The following is a 21,028-nucleotide window of genomic DNA, read 5'->3' on the forward strand; positions in this document are numbered from 1 at the left end:
CCATTGACGGTGACTTAACTCCTGTCGTTCACAGTCTCAGTCACAAACTATGTCGCGAGCACCCGCCCGCAATGGAGCTGCTCCACGTCGCCCAGGAGATGAAGATGGTGAGAAGTCTCCAACCGACTGTTTCTGCACTTAAACAATCGCTGACAAGAACACACCCCCAGACATCTGCCCTGTCTGCAAATCCTCCCGCTACCTCAACCCATCCATGCGCTTCCTCGTGAACCCCGAATGCTACCACAAGATGTGCGAATCCTGCGTCGACCGAATCTTCTCCCACGGCCCCGCCCCCTGCCCCGTCGCCGGCTGCGCCCGCACTTTACGCAAAGCCCGTTTCCGCAGGCAAACCTTCGAGGATCTGCACATTGAGCGCGAAGTCGACATAAGGAGAAGGGTGGCGGGGGTGTTCAACAAGCGGGAGGAAGAGTTTGAGAGCCTGAGAGACTGGAACAATTATCTGGAGGAGGTGGAGAACCTGACGTGGAATTTGCTGCAGGGGGTTGACGTGAAGGAGACGGAGAAGAAGCTGGATGCGTACAAGAGGCAGAACGAGCAAGAGATCAAGCAAAACGCCGCGATCGAGTCGCAGGAAAACGCAAACACGGAGGCCCAGTTCGCCGCGCAAAGGGAACAAGCGCGTCTTCGGCGCGAGGCGGCTCGGAACGAAGAGCTGGACGAGCGCAGGGAGAAGGAAGAGGGCAGGAGGGAGATGGTCGATATGATGGCGAGGGGCGACGGGGATGCAGATACCATTGCCCGCGAAACCCAAAAGGTCGTCCTCAAGAAATCCACGGCACGTCGAACGGCCGCCGAAAGGTCCCGCCAACAAGCCGCCGCCAAAGTCGACAACGGCGCCGCCGCCCCTCTCTTCTCGATCCAAGGGCTCAAACGCGTCGTCCAACCCGCGCCAGAGAAAGAATACGATCCCTTTGGCGGGTATGTGATCAAGCATGAGTATTATTATCTGCGGGACCATTATGAGCATTCGTGGTTGGACAACGCGAGAAGCGACGCGCAGATTACGGCTGGGGGGTATGACGTGAGGGAATATTGTGCTAGGGCTATGATGGAGGCGTTTGGGGGCTTGGGGGTCTTCGTTGAAGATGAGATTAGGGAAAGGGAGGAAATGGCGGATAAAGGGGTGGGGACTGCGAGTGCAGCGGCGGCCGGCGGTGGCGGTGGCGAAGGGGTTGATGGGGATGTGCTTTGAGAAAGGGAATAGACTCCCGCAGAGCATAGCGCTGGCGTTGGATACTAGGAGATACATGATACCCTTTGGAAGCATGATGCATGAAGCACGGATTGATTTGGAAAAGCTTTCGTATCATCCGCTAAAGAGTCCCTTGTCATCCAATTAAGCACAATTGTCTAATTCCACGAACGCCGAGATCCCACCATCTCTTAGCGAACAACGACCGTAAGCAATGCAAAACATGACGGGACGAGAAATCCGACCCCGAAGCTCGTACAAGACGAATGCAAAGACCCCAGCTAGTGTTTCGACAGCAGATGCTGACAAGAAGAGCTCGATCCGCAGACATGAACACTCCGTGGAGTCAGTCGATACGGAGATCTCTTTCCACATCATTCAGTCGCCGCAAAATTATCATCTCAGTTCAAGCCGCTCTCCGGACAGACAAAGCTCAACTAATGGACATACACCGAAGTCAGTCAACATTAGGAACTCTGCTGCGACAAGGAGGCGTGATCGGAGTATGGCGAGAGTGTGAAGGTATATGAATAGGCGCAGATGAATGCGTCATCAGAGCTGAAAATGGAAGGACATTTGTTGCATGCGAAACTGTCTAGTGAGAAGCTCGTGACTCAAGCATCTGAGCTCCTTGTTCGTCCAGCAAACCCGCTCTTCGCAGTCTCCACAGTCGTCTCGAAGCCCTCCCAAGGCAAATCATCGACGTTCTCGCCATCACTATCCAGATCCCATGGCTGGCGTTCAGATAGCTTCTCCTTCCCATCCTGCTGCTCCTCGCCTGCGCCACCTCCTCTAAGATGCAGGCCAGTAGTGTTGATGCCGACTGACTGTAGAGTAATCTCAACTTCTTCTTCACTGATCTCATGGCCATCTTGCTTTTGGCCCTCGAGCACATCATAAAGTGCGTAAACCTGGTCTGCCTTCAATTCAATAGCTTTAAGCAAGGTCTCAATTTTGTGATATACCGACTTGCGCTTGCGCTTGCTGAGCGCAGGGTCGTGGCCATTGTAAAGAGCTTGATATCGAGCAAGCTCAATTTTGAGATGGGCAAGCTCATCGTCAAGGCCCTTGATGACAAGTGCGAGAGCGAGACCTGGCGTTTGAGCTGGGCGGATTGTGGGTTCTTCTTCATATGGACTAGACTTCGGCATGCGGTCCGAAACAGGAACGGGCTTGGGAATCTTGATTGCCTCTCTCACCGTCGCCCCATGCTCATGATGTACATCGTGGCTGATCGCGCGTGTGCAGACTGTGCAATTCTGGCCGCCATGCTCCGCAAGCCCATGAAGAACATCTTGAGCTTCTTTTGTCATGTTTGGTACAGCTTGAGAGTCGATCCCTGGGTTACGGATGGTGATATCGGGCACAATGAAAGCAGAAGTCATATTCTCGACGTCTAAGCCACGGCGTCGGCTACGCATACTTAAAATCGAAGCCTCGGAGTGCCGACGGTTGTGCTCGGGGTGCGCGCCAGGAAGAAGGGAAGGCTCGGTGGCATCTTTCCGATTCGTGGATCTGGATGTCGGGTCTTTCATTGATGATTTGCGAGGAAAGATCTGTTGAGCCTGCTCCGCCTGTGCTTCTGGTGGAACTGTCTGTGTATTAGTGTCATTCTTGTCGTCCGATTGATGGACTCTATTTCGGCGTTGTTTGCGCTGCATACGCTCTTGCTCCAGAGTCTTTCTTAGCGTGGCAATCTCATCGCTCTGTGATCCACTATGTCAGCGGCTGCCGCGAAAGCATAAGGGGGGACTTTTCACCTCAAGGAAGCTTAAGTATGTCACGTTTTGCGAAGTCTCGCCGCCTTGAGCATTCTTTGCGCTGCGAGGTGACCAGACTTTGCCTTTTACTTCCGCTTTGCGGGCCTCATACACAGAGTCTTCACTATCTTGGGAGTCGTCAATCTGAGCAGGCCGCTGCCCGCCTCTAAAAGGTTCATCAATGCCCTTTCGACTTGGAAGATAGAAAGTGTTTGCGTCTTTATGGGTAGAAGATCCTGCATTCCGCTCGGTACCCTCAGTGTGACGAGCTTCAGGAACATTCTTTTCCTGCAGCTTAGGAGGATGCACTCCACTTTCTTCTATCATACTCTGGAATGTTTCTGTCCTCCGGTCGAGCTTTCGTCGTAGAGCTTCCTCCTTGGCTGTCCACTTTTGAGTTTCGTTTTCATTGCTCAACTGGCCAAGACGAGTCTTCAGCTCGTTGTTCTCGCCTTTGAGACCTTCATTCTCAACCTTGAGCTGCTCAATTGTGAAGTACGCGACGCCTAATTGAGAAACGGCTGAGTCACGCTCTTGCGTGATGTTTTTGAGAATTGTCTCGGCGGTGGAGGTTTTTCGATTCGAATGATCCAGTTGACTTTGAAGTGCACGGACAGACGACTCCAAGCCTAAAGACTGTCAGCCAATAATTATCTCATCTAATTGATTCCCACTTACGGTTTTTCTCGATCAAAAGCTTACGTTGACTGCCACGAATCTCAGTACCACCATCGCTATCCGTTGTACCTAAAGCACTATCACTTCGTGGCGCTCTCCTTCTGTCGATCTTTTCACGCTCCAACACTCGGTTCTTCTGTTGCAGATCATTAATAGCGTTCTCAGCTTCGGCATTGGCCTTCTCCAAGGTAGCGACCTTGTCCTGAAGAAGCTTCAGCGACAAGAAGATGGCCTGTTCATCAGCCGGTATCGGTATCTCATTGACTCCAGTGTAATTTTGGCTTTTGCTAGTTTGTCCTGAAGCTGAGAAAAAACGGGAAGCTCGTGACTTTCCGTGCCGTGTGAACACGGGAGTACCATCTTCGTAAACGCCCGAGACTAACTCGGATATATTTGGTAAATCGGGCAACATGAAAGATTGCTGAGTCCCGTGAGGGGTTGCAACAGTTTGCGAATTCTGTATCTTTTTTGGGGCGAGAGATTGTAGCAAGCCTTGCCTCGAAGTGAATTTGCTCGGCATGACAACATTCGATGCAGCGTGCTGGTCCTTCACGTTGCCAAATCGGGTGTTCCTTGCTGTCAAATCGAGCGTTGGCGGCCTTTCCTCGCTGAGTCTAGATCGCTCGTTCTCGTCTCTCACACGAGCGTGCATTGAAGACAGTGTGCGACGGCTCTCTTCACCTTTTTTCCTGCTTTCCCCAGATCCGTAATCCTTTGTCTTGGACGGTGGCGGTGACGGTCCAGTAATCTCTTTCTGTAAGCCAGATGGCCTACGCACCTGTCCATCATGTTTCACAGAACCACCAGGAGTTTCGTTGTTCTTCTTAGACAACTGTCGTTGCGCGAGCGGGGGGGTACCTGTGACCTCATAGTTACCAATCATTGGCGCAGAGAAATCCATGCTCTCTCCATCAAGGCTCAATTGCGCGTTTGAAGAGTATTCGTTGATCCGTCCCGCCTTGCTATTGCTCCCTTTCTTGAGACCTCGCCCAATCTCGATCGACGGACTATCATCATCCGAGGAGGTGCCGCCTTGGGAGAAATCAGGAAACGCTCGACCAATTGCCGAGGTGTTGATGGCGAAGTCCGGTTCGGGTCGAGCGAAGCGACTGTATTTCTTTGCACTTGCACGAAGGTCAGGAAGCTGCTGCGCATTATTGTCGAGCTGACGAGTCGACATGATGGCTTCGTTCTCAGGGTCGAAGTCGGAGACGGTGGGCTGCGGACTCGCGAGATTTAGCGAATGTTGAGAAGATCCTGATGAGTTGCGCGTCCTGTTCATATCTTTGGACATTTCGCGTATCAACTGGGTGCGCTGCTTGGAGGTTGTGGGTCCCGTCATGGCTGTTGTTTATTGTTGGTGCGACTGGGTAATTCTCGACGCGGTCGATGCTCCTAAGCTCGGCGGAGCAAGATGAGCGTTGTTAGCGGAAAGAACCGATGCGTCTATAGTCCGAGGATTTTCATTATCGAATTCATACTGTGGTGAATGCAATGTTAGTTATGAAGTGCGTGTAAAGTGTGTGATGCTCGAGGTTTGTTTACATTTTGAGCGGCTAGCGCTCCTAGGGGTCCCACTTAGCTCTGGCGCTAGTACAAAACCCTAAAATATCAGCTCGCGGTCCGATTTTTGAGGACCACTCGACCACTCGACCACTAACGTAGACTCAACAAGAGCTTTCGAGAGACGTATATAGTTAACGTATTTTTAATACCTTGAGCTACAATCATAGCTAATTCGCCATGACATTATGATACAGTAACCCTTCCTCAACCTATATGAAGCACGATATCGTTATTATACAAGTGAATTACACACTTCACCAATACTTAATGCTAGCTTTTCGTGGCCATGATGCAGCAATGCTAGCACCTAAACACCTTGCTAAATTTAACCCCCTTTCCGAAAGAATTTCGTGGCTTCTTGAGCTGAACCAGACCCTGTCGCCATTATACATCAACCGCCAGCTTCTCCGATATTCTGCCTTGCCAGGGCCTCTTCATGCATCGTGACCGTAGCTGATTGACTTACCGTTGGCATCGACTGCAAAATGTCTCGCGCCAAAAAGTCCCGAGCCAGCTCGGCCATGTCATTGGCCTCTTTCAGCTGATGCTTCCACTGCGCGTGCCGCTCTTCACGTATCCTAATTTTGCGCCTAGCTTCCTCTTCTTCTTCAGCTTTCTTGCACAGACTTCCCAGCGTCGTGACGCAATTCGGGCAGCTGTAGTGGTCCTTGCAATATGCGCAGTCGCAACGCGAATACTGCGCGAGGCAATCTGGACACACGTGGACTTCGCACAACGTGCATTGTTGAGCAGCGGCTGTACAGCGAGGCCGATGGTCACCGATGGAGCGATATTTGGGACAAAGAAACGAGCCGCAGCCCAGCCAGGAGTTGTTGAGTTGAGGTTCCGTACTCTCGTCGTCTGTGTTGGACATGGGTGTGGACATTATCAAACCGAGCATTTTCAAAAGTTCGCCCTCGTAAGACGTTTCTTTGAGTTCGCCTGCTGCCTCACTGAGTAATACCTCGGGTCTTAGTACCAAGGTGTCGGACGCGGCCCTCTGGGATGAATCCAGCAAATGAGCATATTTATCTTTGAAGCTCCGTGACAGTTCTGGCAATTTCGAGAGAACATTCAGATATTCGCGGATTGTGCATTTGGTTTTTTCCCGTGCAGTGTTGAGTGCAACGGTGGAGCTTTCTGAAGCTTCTAGTACTTTCCTGAAGTTCGAATTCGCTTCCAGGAATGATTTTTCGGTGCTGAGGTCCTTATAGCCACAGATTCGCATGCTCAAACCGCGCAAGTCATGTGCAAAACAGAAAGGTTCCTTACAGGTTTGACAGGCCGCTCTCCATCCTGGCGTCTGCCAACAATCATGACAAAGACTTCGAGGGCATGGGTTTTGGTCTTCGCTCCCCATTCCGTACAGAAGCCAATGTAGCATTTGGTAGTGCTTCAGCCTTGGGGAACATCCCGGAAGAACGGGGCAGTCAATCACTGACCCTGATGTCTTGTGGGATTGACGGAGGCGGCTCAACTCCGCGTCTTCGTAGCCCTGGCCTGGTGGAAGTGGAGCAGTATGGACGTGATTGATGGCCGAACCTGTCATTCCAGGTCCGACAAAAGTTATACTACCACCATTTGAGAACATGGGTTTTAAGCAACACCACTGCATTTTCAGAGCTGGAGTGACAGTGCTATTTGGGGTGTTGCTATTTTCAGCACTGTTGCTGGGTACGACTTCTTGCATCATAAGATTCGGATTTCGCATCTGACCAGGGGCCCACCAATATGGCTCTTTGGCTGTCTCATCCCCAGTGCCTGACTCCGATATTGTGCTTCTCGGAGATTTGGCCGGTGGTAGATGGCGAGAAAAAGCGCAATTCTCACAAAGAGTCTTCCTGCAGCCCATGCAGTGCATTCTTATGCTGCAATGCTCGCATCTTTCAGGGATCTGAGCTTTACAGTCCTGACATATAATATTCTCGATGAACTTTCGGTGACTCTGACGTAAATGTGTGGTTTGAGTTTTCCCCTCGCCGTGCCCTTGTTGTGGTTCGCAGCCCAACGGCTCGCCGTTGTAGCCGGACTCCGTGTCTTCCCACAATTGCCCTCTAGTGCTCCTAGGCCTGGCCTCTTCGGAGTACACAGCGGGCCCGAGTCGATTTTCTGAGCGCCATAACCGATCGTAGACCACCCATACCTCTGTCCGAGCATCTGGAGTTCCTCTCCCTACTGAGTAGTCCTTCCGTTTCAAACATCTTCCGCCGGGTGTAGGACACCAAGCCGTGTCCGTCCAAATTCCCAAGTCGTAACATATCTTGATAAGATCGTGTGTGTGGACTGAGTCAGAGTCTTTTCTGATGAGCGAGGCTGGCGTGTAAGGCCGATGCCTGTGGTGTCTGCAGCGGAAAACATAGAGGCTTCGTAGTGCCAGGCCGGGTACCGGTCCTGAGTTTTGGAACTCACTAGCGGACTTTTGGAGGCTAAAGAGAGTGAGGAATGGCATAATGTTGTACTTCAAGGACACCTGCTTGCAACCACGGACAGAAAGATGTTGTAAGGTCTCTCGCCGGCTGTGTAGGACAATTGATGTCAAGGTATCCCCCGCAACAGCAGTATGATCGAGGTCTAAGGATATGAGTCGAGTGCCAAATGGAAGGACAATGGCCATAAGCAATTGGTCCAGGGCGTATGGCTTTGACTGAACGGCTGAGCTCTCACCAGAGCTGTCACTTGCGGGTGACGCCTGCCTGGATGCAAGTCTTCCAGGGCTGAAAGACCGGAAAGAAAGATGGTTCCATGCTGTGGGATAGCCTTGCAAAAACAACCGGAGGTAGTTTGACGTATGGTATAAGTCTAGGATTGACGATGTTGGTAACTGAAGGAGAAGGGACTCAAAGACTGGTGGATGCGAGCAAATGATCTGCTCGAACCTGGATAAGGAGGTCTGTTGCCGTTGGCGTGGGCGAAAGGTGCTGGAGGAGCTTCTTTCCCGAAAAGCTCGGAGGCGCGAAGAGGCGTCACCAGCCATGTGTCCATCCAGAATAAGATGGGTCCTTAATTGACGTTGATTAGATGGGGGTTTCGGACTGCGAGTGCTGAAGAGCGAAGATCAAAAATGGGGGATGATGATACGTTGCCAGCTGGCTATCAAATTTGCATCAACTGTCAAAGCTTTAGGTAGATGTGACGAGCGGGCTCGTTCGGTAAGTACCTATGGATCATTAAGGCAAGGCTCCCCTGCGCCGGCGGATTTCCGCTATCAAATCTTATTTTCAACCCTATTGATTGAGACTACGATTAGAGATCTACTCTTTTCTTGTGTCACGGTTCAAACGTTTGGGAAGACACAAGATCGAAATCATCTTGTAGCCAAAAATATAGGCCTGGTGTTCTTTAGTTCTCAATATGACAAAACCAGAGGCGCCTCCAGTTCTGTCAACTCCCGCCACTCATATCTTTGAGAAGCAGCCGGCGGTGTCTGTCGAAAATTCAGGTTTAAGGCTCTCGAATGAGCAGCTTTATGTTATATACGAAATAGAGCGAACAGTGGCTGAGATTAGAAAAAAAAAAATCTCCCGAGTAGCTTTGCAGTTTCCGGATATCATGCTGCCAGATGCACCAAGAGTCTTCGAGGCATTGAGCAAAGGCCTGGATCCTACCACGTCATCTTCAGATCAGCAAAGAACTCAATTATTTGACTCACAGGGGCTTGTTAACGGTGTGGAGAAGCTGAGCATGACGTCCGAAAAGCTACCTGCGGTGAGACTATATATACTTGCTGATACTTCCTACGGAGCTTGCTGTGTCGATGAGATCGCGGCTGAGCACATAAGCGCTGATGCTGTTGTACATTATGGCCGAGCTTGTTTGTCACCTACTGTCAGGATACCAGTCATCCATATCTTTACCGTTCAGCAGCTCCAAGACCAATCCAGCCTTCTTGAGGATTTCGAGGACTTCTATGTCGACCGCCGAGCGAAGGTCATTCTTACGGCAGACGTGACATATCAAGATCACCTAGAGAGAATAGCAGCAGTCTTGCAATCTCGCGGATATAGCAACCTTTACATGACAAATATAATGCATGATCCTTCTTCGCCTTTACCAAATCGCACCATTCCAAACGAAGTAAAGGCTGATCCTTCCAAGCTCAAAGATTGGCAGCTCTTTCACATTTCCGATCCGCCAGAATCACTTTTGCTTACTCTAGCTTCCCGTTTGGCTAGCATCCGTATCTATCCTACCTCTAGGATAGATGACGAGCGCAATCGCGAACCGTTCTTGGCATCAACAAGTCGGGCGCTGAATAGAAGATACGCTCTGTTGACATCTGTTAGCACTGCCTCTATTGTTGGAATCCTGATCAATACCCTAAGCGTAAGGAACTACATGCACATTGTTGAGCACGTCAAGTCCCAAATACAGGCCGCAGGCAAGAAAAGCTACACCTTTGTAGTCGGCAAAGTGAACGCAGCAAAGGTAGCTAACTTCAGTGAGATCGGCGCGTGGGTTGTTATTGGGTGTTGGGAGAGCTCTTTGATTGATAGCAAAGATTTCTGGAAGCCCGTCTTGACGCCATTTGAGCTGGAGCTGGCATTGAAGGGAGATAGTGAGCGAGTCTGGACTGGAGAGTGGAGCAGTGATTTTCAGAGCATACTGCAAGAGTCGACTCAGCCTGAAGATGATACTGCGAGGGGCAATGGATTCAAGACAGATGGCGAGAGTGATGACAGGAATGGTAGTGAGCTTGACTCAGAAGAGGAGTCCGCGCCGCCAGACTATGATCTACGGACTGGACGTTATGTTTCTCATACGAGGCCCATGCGGACGTCTCATTTGAATGCATCTACTGGCAAGAATCCGCCCAGCGATTCCCTCGTCAGGCGGGCCAAAGGTGACCTGGCTGTTGTCGGCGGCGAGACTTCTCCTGGGGCCGAGTATCTGAAATCGAAGAGGATATGGAAGGGGCTTGGAAGTGACTTCGAGATTGCATATGAAGATGCAGGAGCCGCCATAGAGCGAGGCAGAAGTGGCATTGCAAGAGGCTATACTCACGATCGGAAGGATTCAAGAATCTGAAAAGCGAATGTATAAACGGTAATTGAAAAGCATAAGCAGGCAATCAAAAGCAAGACTTCTGCTCTATTCAGCTCGACAAGAGGCACCGTAGATTAAAGCGCCTCAAATCTGCCGGAGTCCCTAGAGCTCCCCGCCGTTGCTCTTTCTTGTTCTTCCATCAACCCACACAAAACTCGAGACAGCACGTTTGGATGCCATCCATACGGCCGAAACGGTTGGTAGAGGGATTACTAAGCAGGCATAGCCAATCGAGTCCGTCTTCTCCCCTCGCTTCTGTCCTCCCTCCTTCCAAGTTTTCCCCATTTTCCCATGATTCAATCATCCATCTGTATATCAGGGCCATCAAAAGGGCGATGATTGATCGCTTACACAAACAAATACTTGATCGTTATCTGTCCAATACAGCTCCGCAAACTATCACGCGATGCAGCGACTCGAAGATTCAAAATAGCGAAACCAAGCCTTTTAGATCAGCCGCCTACGTGCTGGACGGATCTTGGCTGCTTGGCTCTTGGCATCGGCAAGGGACTTTTCCCATTGTCGCGACAAGATCGCATTCATGTATGTGCTTTCCATCGCAGACTACGCCTTCAGCAGTCATTATAGATGTGCGTTGGTGCTCTTGACTGCCTCGCCGTCGAGCCTTCCCTTCCTGCACACCTCCACAATCTCACCACCATGTACCATGGCCATGTCGTGATACAACCTTACGAGTCCCGGCCTTGTCTCATTATATTGCTATTTCCTGGAATACTCCATCGTTTGATATACTCAGCCAGAACACTTGAATTGACCATGTTGCACCTACAGAAGTATCACTGGACGTCTAAAACACGGTTGGGGCGGAAGCACCAGGCCGATAAGCAGCCGCATGGTCTCGGATTCCCGCTGAATCGAGGATGAAGGCGTCCCAGAACATCAAGAGAGAAACAAGTCAGAAGCGCACAAAACACGCATCTCTTCTGGCAAAGTGTACCGCCCCATTCCACTCCAAGCAGCGCAATCCGTTGGAGCAAGACATCCGGCTTGATGAACCATTCCGACAGTATTCGTCTGGTGATGCCGTCAAAGGAGCAGTACATATGAATGTTGCTAAGTCCCAACGCATCACCCACCTCGTCATACGGCTACATGGCTTCGTCAAAGTATCGAATCGCGCAAAGCTTCCGGGCGAGTCCATAAGCTACGATGAAGCGCTCATGGCCTTGGAAAAGGGTAGAGGTAGGCGGGGCATTGAGTACTTCGGAAATGGCTTCGCACGACTATTTGAAAAAGAAATCGTGCTGTGTGGCGAAGGCCGAGTCCTGGGCCAATATGAATTCCGCTTTGAGATAGTTCTCCCTTCAAAGGGCATGCCGTCCGGTATCGATGTGAGTACCAACGCCTTGCCCCGTCTCCAGATTTCACAACCTAAGTAGTCTACTAACTCGCGGACGCCCAACAGTTCGAACACGGTACCATATCTTACCTACTCACGTCGACAGTGACGCGCCCCACGACCATCGCACCAACCTTTTCGCAACACCGAAAGCTTGGCTTTCTGGAGGCCGTTGATATCTCGCTGATCCCTAAGCCAAAGGCTGAGATGGTCTCGATGGACGTGGGATACAAGAGGGGGAAATCGAAGGCAGGCAAGAAGAAGAAGAAGGCCAGATCACGAGAACGAGAGGACTCGGACCCGGCCAGCTCAGTTAGTGGCAAGCACAACGAGCACTCCGACAGTCACCAAATTGACTACGAGCCCCCACGAAGTCCAGTGCCAAGTGAATTCAGTTCCGCTGCTACCACTGACAGCAGATCGAGCAACATGACTGGCTCGGTGACACCGCCTATACATACTGTTATCGAAAGTGCAGAAGATACTATCCTCAACCCCTCTCCGACCACTATATCCGCAAAGATCGAGGTCTTACAAGGAGGCTGCTTGGCTGGTGACTCATTTCCCGTGCGGATCTCGATCAAACACAACACGGCCGTCAAGAGTATGCAAGGCATCATCATTACCTTGTACCGTCAAGGGCGGATCGATACCCATCCGGCCATACCACTTGGCCCACAGCGACGAGGCGAGAAACCAAAGTATGAGGATTACTACCCTAAATCATTCACGGGGCTTGGCGGTCTATCCTTGACCTCGGCCGGCTCAAGCAGATCTTTCCGACAAGATCTCAACCAAATATTCGCACCCGTCATCGTCGATCCGCAGTCTCTCACCGCTGTCATCAGCACATCAATACAAGCTCCCGTGCACCTGTTCCCAACAATCACTTGCGTACCTGGCGAAATGGTCAGCTTCAAATACTATGTTGAGATAGTGGTTGATCTGCGCGCGAAGATAGGAGGCCAGGACCGCATTCGTCCACATTTGAGTATGACAAGTGGCCTTCAGCATGGGTATGGTGACGCAAAGATGACTAGGATCGAGGGTTCAGACGGTGTCAGCTACGCGGCAACTCCTGGATTTAATTACCTTGTTACGGATCAACTCCGAAGGACGAAAGGCGTGGTCTTCACTCGGACGGAGATCATAGTAGGCACAAAAGACAGCTCACGAAAGCGTCGGAAGCAAAGGGAAGACCAGTCAGCTGTGGACGAGGACAGGTCATTGAAGGGGTCTGCAGTTCTTGGTGTCGAGAGTACCCAAGACCAAGATGTTGATCCTGGACGTCCGGAAAGCTATGTCGAAGTACGTGACAGTCCTTGCCAACTCGCTATTGCCCTAGAGCAACACCCAACGGTGATCATACCGCCAATTAAGAACGAAGAAGACCTCGACGAGAAAGGCAGACTACGAAGAGCAGAAGAACGACTTCTCCCCAGCGCCCCACCACAGGACGACGAACCTGCTTCTTCAGCAGCCCCAATCCCTTCGGCTCCTATGGCTATTGATGAAGAAGATTTCATTCGAAGGTACGGCCCGGACCATCCAGCACCGGCATACGACGAGCCTCAAGACGACAAGATGGAGCTCGAGCGTCAACGATTGCTGGCACGGGCTAGTGCTCCTGACACGGGTGATGGTGCTGAAGCTGCCGCAGTGGGACATGAGGGACGAATCCCTCAGCCTAGTGCTCCAGTGCTTTATGAAGATGATATGTTTGATATCAACGATCCCCGTGTGCCTCAAGTTCTGGCGGACCAACCTCATTCCAGGGAGCCGTCGGCTCTAGTACCTAATGAAATTAACCCGCAGCTTTCTAACGATATGCATGACTCAGGGCCATCGAGCGCCCACGACCTGGAGAACGAAAATTTGCCTGTGTATATACGGTAAGGACAATGGGCGTAGGAAAACCTTTATTGGGCAGGCACTTCTACTCGGCGTTGCAGAATGTTTTTTATACCCGGTGCTGAAATTGAAATCCTCACCACGGTGGCTTGGTTTCGACTTCAACATAGAATAATTGCTGTTGCGCGCAGGCACTTCTACTCAGCGTTGCAGATTTTTTATACCCGGTGATGAGATTGAAATCCTCACCATGGTGGCTTGGTTTCGATTTCAACATAGAATAATCGCGATCGCGGATGAAATTTTCAATGAATCGTCTAAAGATTATCAATAGGGTTACGATGCACGATGTATGAGATGACATGTCACTATACTCCTAGAATGGCCTTGCACACACCGTCCAAATTCTCGCCGCACGTCCAGCGAATGCCCTCATGCCACTTGACTCCCCTTCTACGCCAATCACTCGAAACATCCATATCTCATCTCGCCCCACCTGAATCCGCGTCGGGCGGGCCCAGCGTCCGATCAGGCACCGGTGACGGCCACCGCCGTGGAAAAAGGTAGCGTTCCCATCTTTGCGACGCGTGTGCGCGTCGTCGGTCCTCCCCACAGCCTCCTCGTTTCGCAGCTGGAGTCCTTGCGCCCGTTGCGATAGGATGGAGTCGGGAGTCGAGGTCCCCCGGCAAGGGTCGTCGACGGCTCAAGGTACTCTACCGGTTAAGACGTTCGGAGGAACCCCTCACGTGTGAAATCCGTCACGGCCAGAGATCCGAATTGCAGGTGGGTGTTGCAGTTTGGGGGTGTGTGAAAAGATCGGTAGCCCGGGGGACGCTGAGGTGGGTAGGGTACCTGAGGTATCTTATCTATCTTCTCTTCGGACCGTGGAGGGATAATCCGGCGACATTGTAGAGGTAGACAGCGGGTTTGGTCCAGTTTGGGTCCTGAGGTGTGGCGCTGAAGGCTGAGGGATGGAGGTGGTGGGGAAGAGGGGTTTATATTATTTTTTTCGTAAATACATTACCTGGGGATACGGAAGCATGTGAGGACCGAAGCTTGGATACCGATCGTGTGGATGTGAGATCGCGGTGTCCCAGGTACTTTGACTCGATTGGGGCCACGGCGGGCTCGTTGGGGAAAGGCATTTATAAAGCACAAAACCACTACACCATTGTACCAGCGCGATTAGGAATCCATTAAGGAATAACACCCCGACCACAAGTGTCAGAGATGAGTAGAACACTAGTGCATAAAAGGCTAGGCTAACGTCACGTGCTGAGACTGGAAGCGCAAAGCGCAAGAATTGTAACCTCCTTCACAACTGACTCGTCTCCATCGAAGACCTCAGACCGCTCCAGGTCTACGGACGTAGCCTCGGTCAGTTTCTCTTCTGATGGGACATGCTTCCCTGACCCCTCTTGTAAAGAAATAACAAACAGTTTCAAATCCTATCGAAGACCTCAAAAGGAAGCCAATCACTGACCTCTAGCAACAGTAATAACAGCCTAGATTAGAGACGGCCCCTTCGAACGAGACATGGATCGTAGCCTGCGTATGCGTCCCCTCTCGCCCCTTGTGCACCCTGCCGCACCCGCCCGCGCACGGAGCCCCGAACTGGCGCAGCAAAAGCTCAAACCGTCTCATGCGATCCCGCCGCTGCGTCGCCTCCGAGCCCGCGGCCACACCCTGCCGGCGATGGTGCGGGCAGAGATCCGTTTCCTCCGGCAGCGCGTCCGAAGTCACGGCCGCGAACCCGTGCATGTTGCGCAGACTGCCCTTCTTGTCCAGCGCCGCCTCGGCCAAGGAGGTCGGACGGACGATCAGCGTCAGGTGCACCTGCGGGCACAGGGACAAGGCGTTGTAGAGGCTGAATTCGTGGTTGCGCCCGTACGCGTCGACCACGAGTGTGAGGTTGCGGAGCTCACTGCGTCCTGCGCAGGGTTCGGAGTTAGTGTGGTTCTCTTTGGGCATAATGACGGAAAAACGGGACAGGTTTGAAGAGCAGAAAGTATCCTTTCGCTGCCGCAAGATGGCTTTCTCCTAGGTAATAAGAAAATTATCTGGAATGTGGCCCAATGTGCTACCGAACAGGAAAGATATACCCCGAAAAGGTACATACCTTCGGGGCGCATTCGGCGCAGCCAGGTGTGCTCCTTGCGTTGTCCTGTAATGGCGAAGGCGTTCCCAGAGAGGAAAACAGGCATCGCTTCGGAGTAGATGAGGCGGTTGGTGAAGACGACAGCCAGGTCGTCGAGGGTCGGTCCCCCGTGGAGTCTGCTGAGTCTGACGGGTTGCCTGTGGCGGATGAGGATGCAGCGATAGATTTGGTTGCGAATCTCGGCAGGGAGGTCGGTGAAGCGGAAGTTCTGCAGAAGGTCCTGATGTTCCATGCGTGGATCCATCGGCGGTTGGGTCGTGAGGCGAGCGGGCGTGGGTGGTGGGGATGTCATGGCCGGAGCTGCTTTGCGTGAGAAAAACGGCCGGTGTCGGATTGGTACATATATGGCGGAAGGCTAGTGTTGAGCGATTTCGTGTGTTGATGGATTTACCGGAGCGGGAGCTAGTGGTGATTTTTAACAACACACATGAGAGACGTGATACGGCGGGCAAGGGCTACCTTATCTTCATATACAGGCAATATTCACACCTTATTTCGGGTAATCCACCCTTAAATATCGCTCGATTGGGGGTGCAGAGCGCTTTGTACGGCGCGATGTTTACCGGCGATACTTTCTCAAAGCTTCGTGGACGAGCTCCACAGAGGGAGGGATAATTGCCAGAATCGAGGTTGATAGCCCCGAACACAGATCCAGATAAAGGTGATCAGATCATCAAGCGCAGACATCCCCGTGTCAAAGCTATACACGATCAGTAGATAGAAAGAATCGATCTCGAACGATAGAAATAAGTAGATGAGGTATCCCGGCACAGTCGCAAAAAAAGAAGAGGAAAGGAACCATAGATTGGTTTTATCCTAGCAGTAGCTTTCGTCCGCCGTAGTGTGAGCTATCAAATGAAATTCAGACGATGTAGAAAGCTACGAGCACAAGAAAGAGGAATTTACAGCATGTGGAAGCCATTGAATACCCTCAGCGAACCTAACTTCCATACCCTTCCAATTTCCTTTGCAAACCCCATCCTCTTTCATACTCCCTTTGTGAAGCAAATGAAGCAATTTGTAGGATCACCTTTCAGCCCCCGCACGTCGAGATGAATCGTCGACCTGCTGTCCCGTGCCCTCCCACCCGCCAAATGCTGGCAACCAGCCGGACAGGCAGAGGTGAAGTTGTCCAGCAGCCCTTTATAGGCTATAGCCCGTCTATCCGCGATGCTCATCACATTCGCCACAGCCTTACGCTCGCTCGGATGATGGGAAGACTGTTGAAGATGGCGATGAGCTCCGCACCTACCGTCAACCGCTGGGGCCGGTGATGATGTCGCCGAAGCGAAGCCGTGCATAAGATCCATGGCACGGAAACGATACAGGTCTCCGACAAGATGGCCGCCGGACCTAAGTGTCAGATCCAGCTTCGTACGCTGGCCGAGCAGGTGGAAGAGGCGCTTCTGATCCCCTTCCTGTGTGTTCTTCTCCCCAGCAGGTCGGTTGCAATCATGACGCAGGTCAAAGGTTAGGTGTAAGGGTTGCTCTTCTTCTTGCGTGCTGAAGTATGGCGAGATGTGCTCGAGCCACAGACAAGCTGTGCCCGAGTTGTTGAAGATGATGTTGTTGGAGGAGAGGTAGACCTTGTAAGCTTCCTTTCTGATCATCTTTGAACTGCAGATGGGTATGTTGTGTGGGTATTTGTGAGCTGTTGGCTGAACCTCCTCAGTAAGTAGATACTTGTATACTATATCCTGAAGTTCGAGGGGAAGGCTCATGAAGTTGGCCATTCTTCATTCTTTGAGCTGGATGAAAGTGGTACAGGGGTTTCTGGGGCTAGTCTAAGATGATACTGACGAAGAGATTTGAGGAGCAGTGAGGACTTATGAACTTCAGATGTCCACACTTGGAACCCTGTAGAACTTTGTGGTTCTTCCTATTGTCTTCTGGCAACGCACGGCTTCTTCCACAACGATCCGGATTAATACGCACCGATTCAAATCACGCACAAGGGCGGGTCGCTGACTTTCGGCAAATTATGGGCCGGACGTCTAAGAAATCTAGAGTCGACTCTCGACATTGCAAGGCAATACTCAGACGTGGTACTGATACATTGATTCCATATAGCTTCCCCATATGGAGAATATTTGCTCTGTAACTGTGAACTATACATTGTTAGAACAACAGCGACAGAGTCTGATGCGTGTCACAATCATACTCGCAGGCATCCGAGTATGAAGCCACCAAGTGGCACATAGGTCTTTCCGTGGTTTGGCCGAGCCCTTTGGGAGTTTTGGGGTCCTAGGAATCGCGCAATTCCATTGTGGCTCTTCACTTATCACTTTCCCTATATTCAAGTAAGTTCTGCATGATGTCGGAGTCAAGGAGGCTTGTTAGCTGAAATCCAAGCTAAATTCCTGAAAGCACCATAGTTAGATAGACACTGCTGCAGCAGTGGAAATGCACATTGAACAGCTGCTAATCGTCCCAGATGTACGCTGGTGTAATTTAACGCAGGCTCATTCTGCGCTCATTGCCAATCGAGTGGCCATCGTGGATACCTTTCCGGAGACCAGCAAAGGGATTGTGTAAATCAAATTCCATGCTGTGGATCTAAGAATAATGCTTCACAACTTATAGTTAAAGAGGAAGAAGGGGGGATAAAATTAGACATCCTTAGTGCTAACTATGAGATGACCAGAGGAGAGGATAGTGAGATTTCATGTATCAACACTCCAATAAGACAGACAGATTTGTATCCCGCTCGTCCTACCATGGTACTGAGGGAGTACCGGATTAGACCCTGAGATGAGCGGGATACAATGTACTTTGCGTAGAGGCTTGGTGTCCTCATATCGGACCAGAGTCTTTTACGACGAAAGGTCCTTGGTAGCATAGCTCCGAGTGAGTACCTCATAAGTTGCTGTCCTCATAGAGACACGCTGACACTGAAGAGAAGAAGAGAAGAAGAGAAAAGGAGAAGAGGAGAAGAAGGAGAGAGAAAGGAAAGGTACCTAGTAGACTTCAGTATGTTGGCATGATCCTTGCGTCGATCTGATCGGTCCCTGCACAAGTGCATAAGCTAAGCTAAGCTAACGGGCGGGACGACGGGAAGCATGCCAAAAGGTTACCTTACTTTATCATCTTATGCTGGTCAAGTGGTCATCGTTTTTATCGACGCGAACAATGCAATTGCAACGCATAATCGCAGTGTGAGTGGAGCATCGTAAATGAGAGAAGATGGTGAAGCTGTCCAATATGAAAACACGATACTACCTAATTATATGCGAAGGGAACGGAAAACGTACGCTGACTCGGACCGGCATATCTCGATAAGTGGGTCCAAGGGTCCTTCCAATCATCTCGAGGCAAGAGATTATCAATCCAGCCTTACAGCTTTCATATATCCTCGATTCTTAACCCCGTCTCTTGAGTCATTGGATTTCATCTCCGTCAACATACAACATATCTCTGAACCCTGCGCAACCTCATCAATTCTTGCTCTCTCTCATCCAAAATGGCTGCAACAGCCCGAACCTTCACGCGTCTGACAGCACGTACTGCGCCTACTAACTCCACTCTCCGACTCACCGCCACACACCACGCCCGCCTCTCCCTCCAACGCCAGACATTCCAATCCTCCTCCCGCCGCGGCTATGCCTCTGGTAACGAAGCCACAGCCTCACGAGTCGGCTACTACGTAACTTTTGCTGCCCTCGCGGCAGCTGGTGGCGCAGGCTACTTCTATCTCAGCAATGGAGGCGTCACAGACATGAAGAAGGGCAGCTCGGGCGAGACAAGAGGCGTGTTCACCCCAAAGAAGGAGGACTATCAGCAGGTGTACAATGAGATTGCCAAGCTGCTGGAGGAGAAGGATGATTATGATGATGGTAGTTACGGTCCGGTGATTGTTCGATTGGCGTGGCATTGCAGTGGAACGTAAGTCTCGCGTGTTTGTCCCTCCTAGCCGAAAGCTAACAAGCAACCTTAGCTATGACAAGCAAACCAATACCGGCGGCTCAAACGGCGCGACCATGCGCTTCGCCCCCGAGGGTGACCATGGCGCAAACGCTGGATTGAAAGCGGCCCGTGACTTCCTCAAACCAGTCAAAGGTACCCAACCATCCCCTCGAAGCTCTCCGTACCCTTCTAACTACCCCCAGAAAAACACCCCTGGATAACCTACTCCGACCTCTGGACCCTCGCCGGCGTCTGCGCCATCCAAGAAATGCAAGGCCCCTCCATCCCCTGGCGCCCAGGCCGCACAGACCGCGACGTGTCCATGTGCACACCCGACGGCCGCTTACCCGACGGCGCAAAAGAGCAAAGCCACCTGCGCGCCATCTTCGGCCGCATGGGCTTCGATGACCGCGAAATCGTCGCTCTATCCGGTGCGCACGCGCTCGGCCGCTGCCACACGGACCGCTCCGGCTTCGACGGACCATGGTCTTTTTCCCCGACCGTGGTATCGAACGATTATTTCCGGCTGTTGCTGGGGGAGAAATGGGTTTGGAAGAAGTGGAACGGACCGAAGCAGTACGAGGATGCGGGGAGCAAGACGCTCATGATGCTGCCGACCGACATGGCACTCGTCAAGGATACGAGCTTCAAGAAGCATGTGGAGAGATACGCCAAGGACGACGGGGCGTTCTTCAAGGAATTCAGCGACGTCATCGTCAAGCTGTTCGAGCTGGGGGTGCCCTTTCAGAGCAAGGAGGAGGATCGCATGACGTTGAAGACGTCGGGGGCTTGATCAGACTGGGTGCCTCGAGGGCGGTCGATGCGTGAAGGAGACCGCTGCCGCGGCGGCTAGTGCAGCGTGATGATGCATCTTGAGCGACGGCGTCCTTGCTGATGGCTGTAGACATAGACCCCATACCCCCCTGCCCGCCATTAGAACTAGACTTAGAATTTGTTGTTCCCTTGCAAACTGCTCGTTCCTGCCACGGTACTTGCGTAAACGCCGTTTCCATCGCTCAGTGCTTCTTCATCATCAACTAGACACTCTACCATACATAAAGCTAGACATCGGCTCGTTTACCCGGTATAGTACTGACTGATCAAGCTGGCATCAAGGAAAAGATACCCCCAGTCTCTGATCCCACATTCACATGAACCATCACCTGCAGCCAACACGCCTTGCACAATGATCATTCGATTGGATATTTCCTATCTAATGTATGATGCCAGCACGCAAGCTGAAACGATAAGATAGGTACAGTACGAAGGATGCGAGAAGTGATTCGCTGGCTATGATTTTGGGTACAGAAACCAGCTGTCCGTCAGATCTCGGCCGCATCTCGATGAGTTCTTCTCTCGTGGCATTACTGATCGCTGTTACGGAGTGAGGGACGGAAACTTTTCATCATTCGTTTGGTCAACACGCATCGAGTCCTGTTTCCTCCTCTTGATATGGGGCATCGTATTAGGGTATCGTTCCGAGGACCGCGCCT

General features: G+C 51.5%; 8 protein-coding genes across 8 annotated transcripts; 4 read left to right on the forward strand and 4 right to left on the reverse strand.

The window, feature by feature from the left end:
* Window positions 1-49: 49 nt before the first annotated feature.
* On the forward strand, window positions 50-1,216 carry HO133_008607 (uncharacterized protein; the record flags this gene model as incomplete). The annotated part of the gene is made up of 2 exons (XM_037299472.1): window positions 50-107; window positions 171-1,216. The coding sequence occupies 2 exons, from the start codon at window positions 50-52 to the stop codon at window positions 1,214-1,216; spliced, it is 1,104 nt and encodes a 367-aa protein (XP_037155473.1).
* A 614-nt stretch (window positions 1,217-1,830) lies between these two features.
* On the reverse strand, window positions 1,831-4,996 carry HO133_008608 (uncharacterized protein; the record flags this gene model as incomplete). Its single annotated transcript, XM_037299473.1, has 3 exons — window positions 1,831-2,922; window positions 2,977-3,605; window positions 3,655-4,996. 3 exons carry the CDS (start codon window positions 4,994-4,996, stop codon window positions 1,831-1,833), a joined length of 3,063 nt encoding a protein of 1,020 aa, XP_037155474.1.
* A 615-nt stretch (window positions 4,997-5,611) lies between these two features.
* Window positions 5,612-7,669, reverse strand: HO133_008609 (uncharacterized protein; the record flags this gene model as incomplete). Its single annotated transcript, XM_037299474.1, has 2 exons — window positions 5,612-6,449; window positions 6,663-7,669. The coding sequence occupies 2 exons, from the start codon at window positions 7,667-7,669 to the stop codon at window positions 5,612-5,614; spliced, it is 1,845 nt and encodes a 614-aa protein (XP_037155475.1).
* Window positions 7,670-8,571: 902 nt separating this feature from the next.
* HO133_008610 (uncharacterized protein) lies at window positions 8,572-10,245 on the forward strand (the record flags this gene model as incomplete). The annotated part of the gene is made up of 1 exon (XM_037299475.1): window positions 8,572-10,245. One exon carries the CDS (start codon window positions 8,572-8,574, stop codon window positions 10,243-10,245), a length of 1,674 nt encoding a protein of 557 aa, XP_037155476.1.
* Window positions 10,246-11,144: 899 nt separating this feature from the next.
* Window positions 11,145-13,519, forward strand: HO133_008611 (uncharacterized protein; the record flags this gene model as incomplete). The annotated part of the gene is made up of 2 exons (XM_037299476.1): window positions 11,145-11,615; window positions 11,690-13,519. 2 exons carry the CDS (start codon window positions 11,145-11,147, stop codon window positions 13,517-13,519), a joined length of 2,301 nt encoding a protein of 766 aa, XP_037155477.1.
* A 1,223-nt stretch (window positions 13,520-14,742) lies between these two features.
* HO133_008612 (uncharacterized protein) lies at window positions 14,743-15,924 on the reverse strand (the record flags this gene model as incomplete). Its single annotated transcript, XM_037299477.1, has 3 exons — window positions 14,743-14,922; window positions 14,993-15,405; window positions 15,594-15,924. 3 exons carry the CDS (start codon window positions 15,922-15,924, stop codon window positions 14,743-14,745), a joined length of 924 nt encoding a protein of 307 aa, XP_037155478.1.
* A 902-nt stretch (window positions 15,925-16,826) lies between these two features.
* Window positions 16,827-17,365, reverse strand: HO133_008613 (uncharacterized protein; the record flags this gene model as incomplete). Its single annotated transcript, XM_037299478.1, has 2 exons — window positions 16,827-16,852; window positions 16,885-17,365. The coding sequence occupies 2 exons, from the start codon at window positions 17,363-17,365 to the stop codon at window positions 16,827-16,829; spliced, it is 507 nt and encodes a 168-aa protein (XP_037155479.1).
* A 1,727-nt stretch (window positions 17,366-19,092) lies between these two features.
* HO133_008614 (uncharacterized protein) lies at window positions 19,093-20,328 on the forward strand (the record flags this gene model as incomplete). Its single annotated transcript, XM_037299479.1, has 3 exons — window positions 19,093-19,514; window positions 19,567-19,688; window positions 19,739-20,328. The coding sequence occupies 3 exons, from the start codon at window positions 19,093-19,095 to the stop codon at window positions 20,326-20,328; spliced, it is 1,134 nt and encodes a 377-aa protein (XP_037155480.1).
* Window positions 20,329-21,028: the final 700 nt, after the last annotated feature.

The sequence above is a fragment of the Letharia lupina genome, assembly GCF_014066315.1.
Source record: "Letharia lupina isolate WasteWater1 chromosome Unknown contig_5, whole genome shotgun sequence".
NCBI lineage: Eukaryota > Fungi > Ascomycota > Lecanoromycetes > Lecanorales > Parmeliaceae > Letharia > Letharia lupina.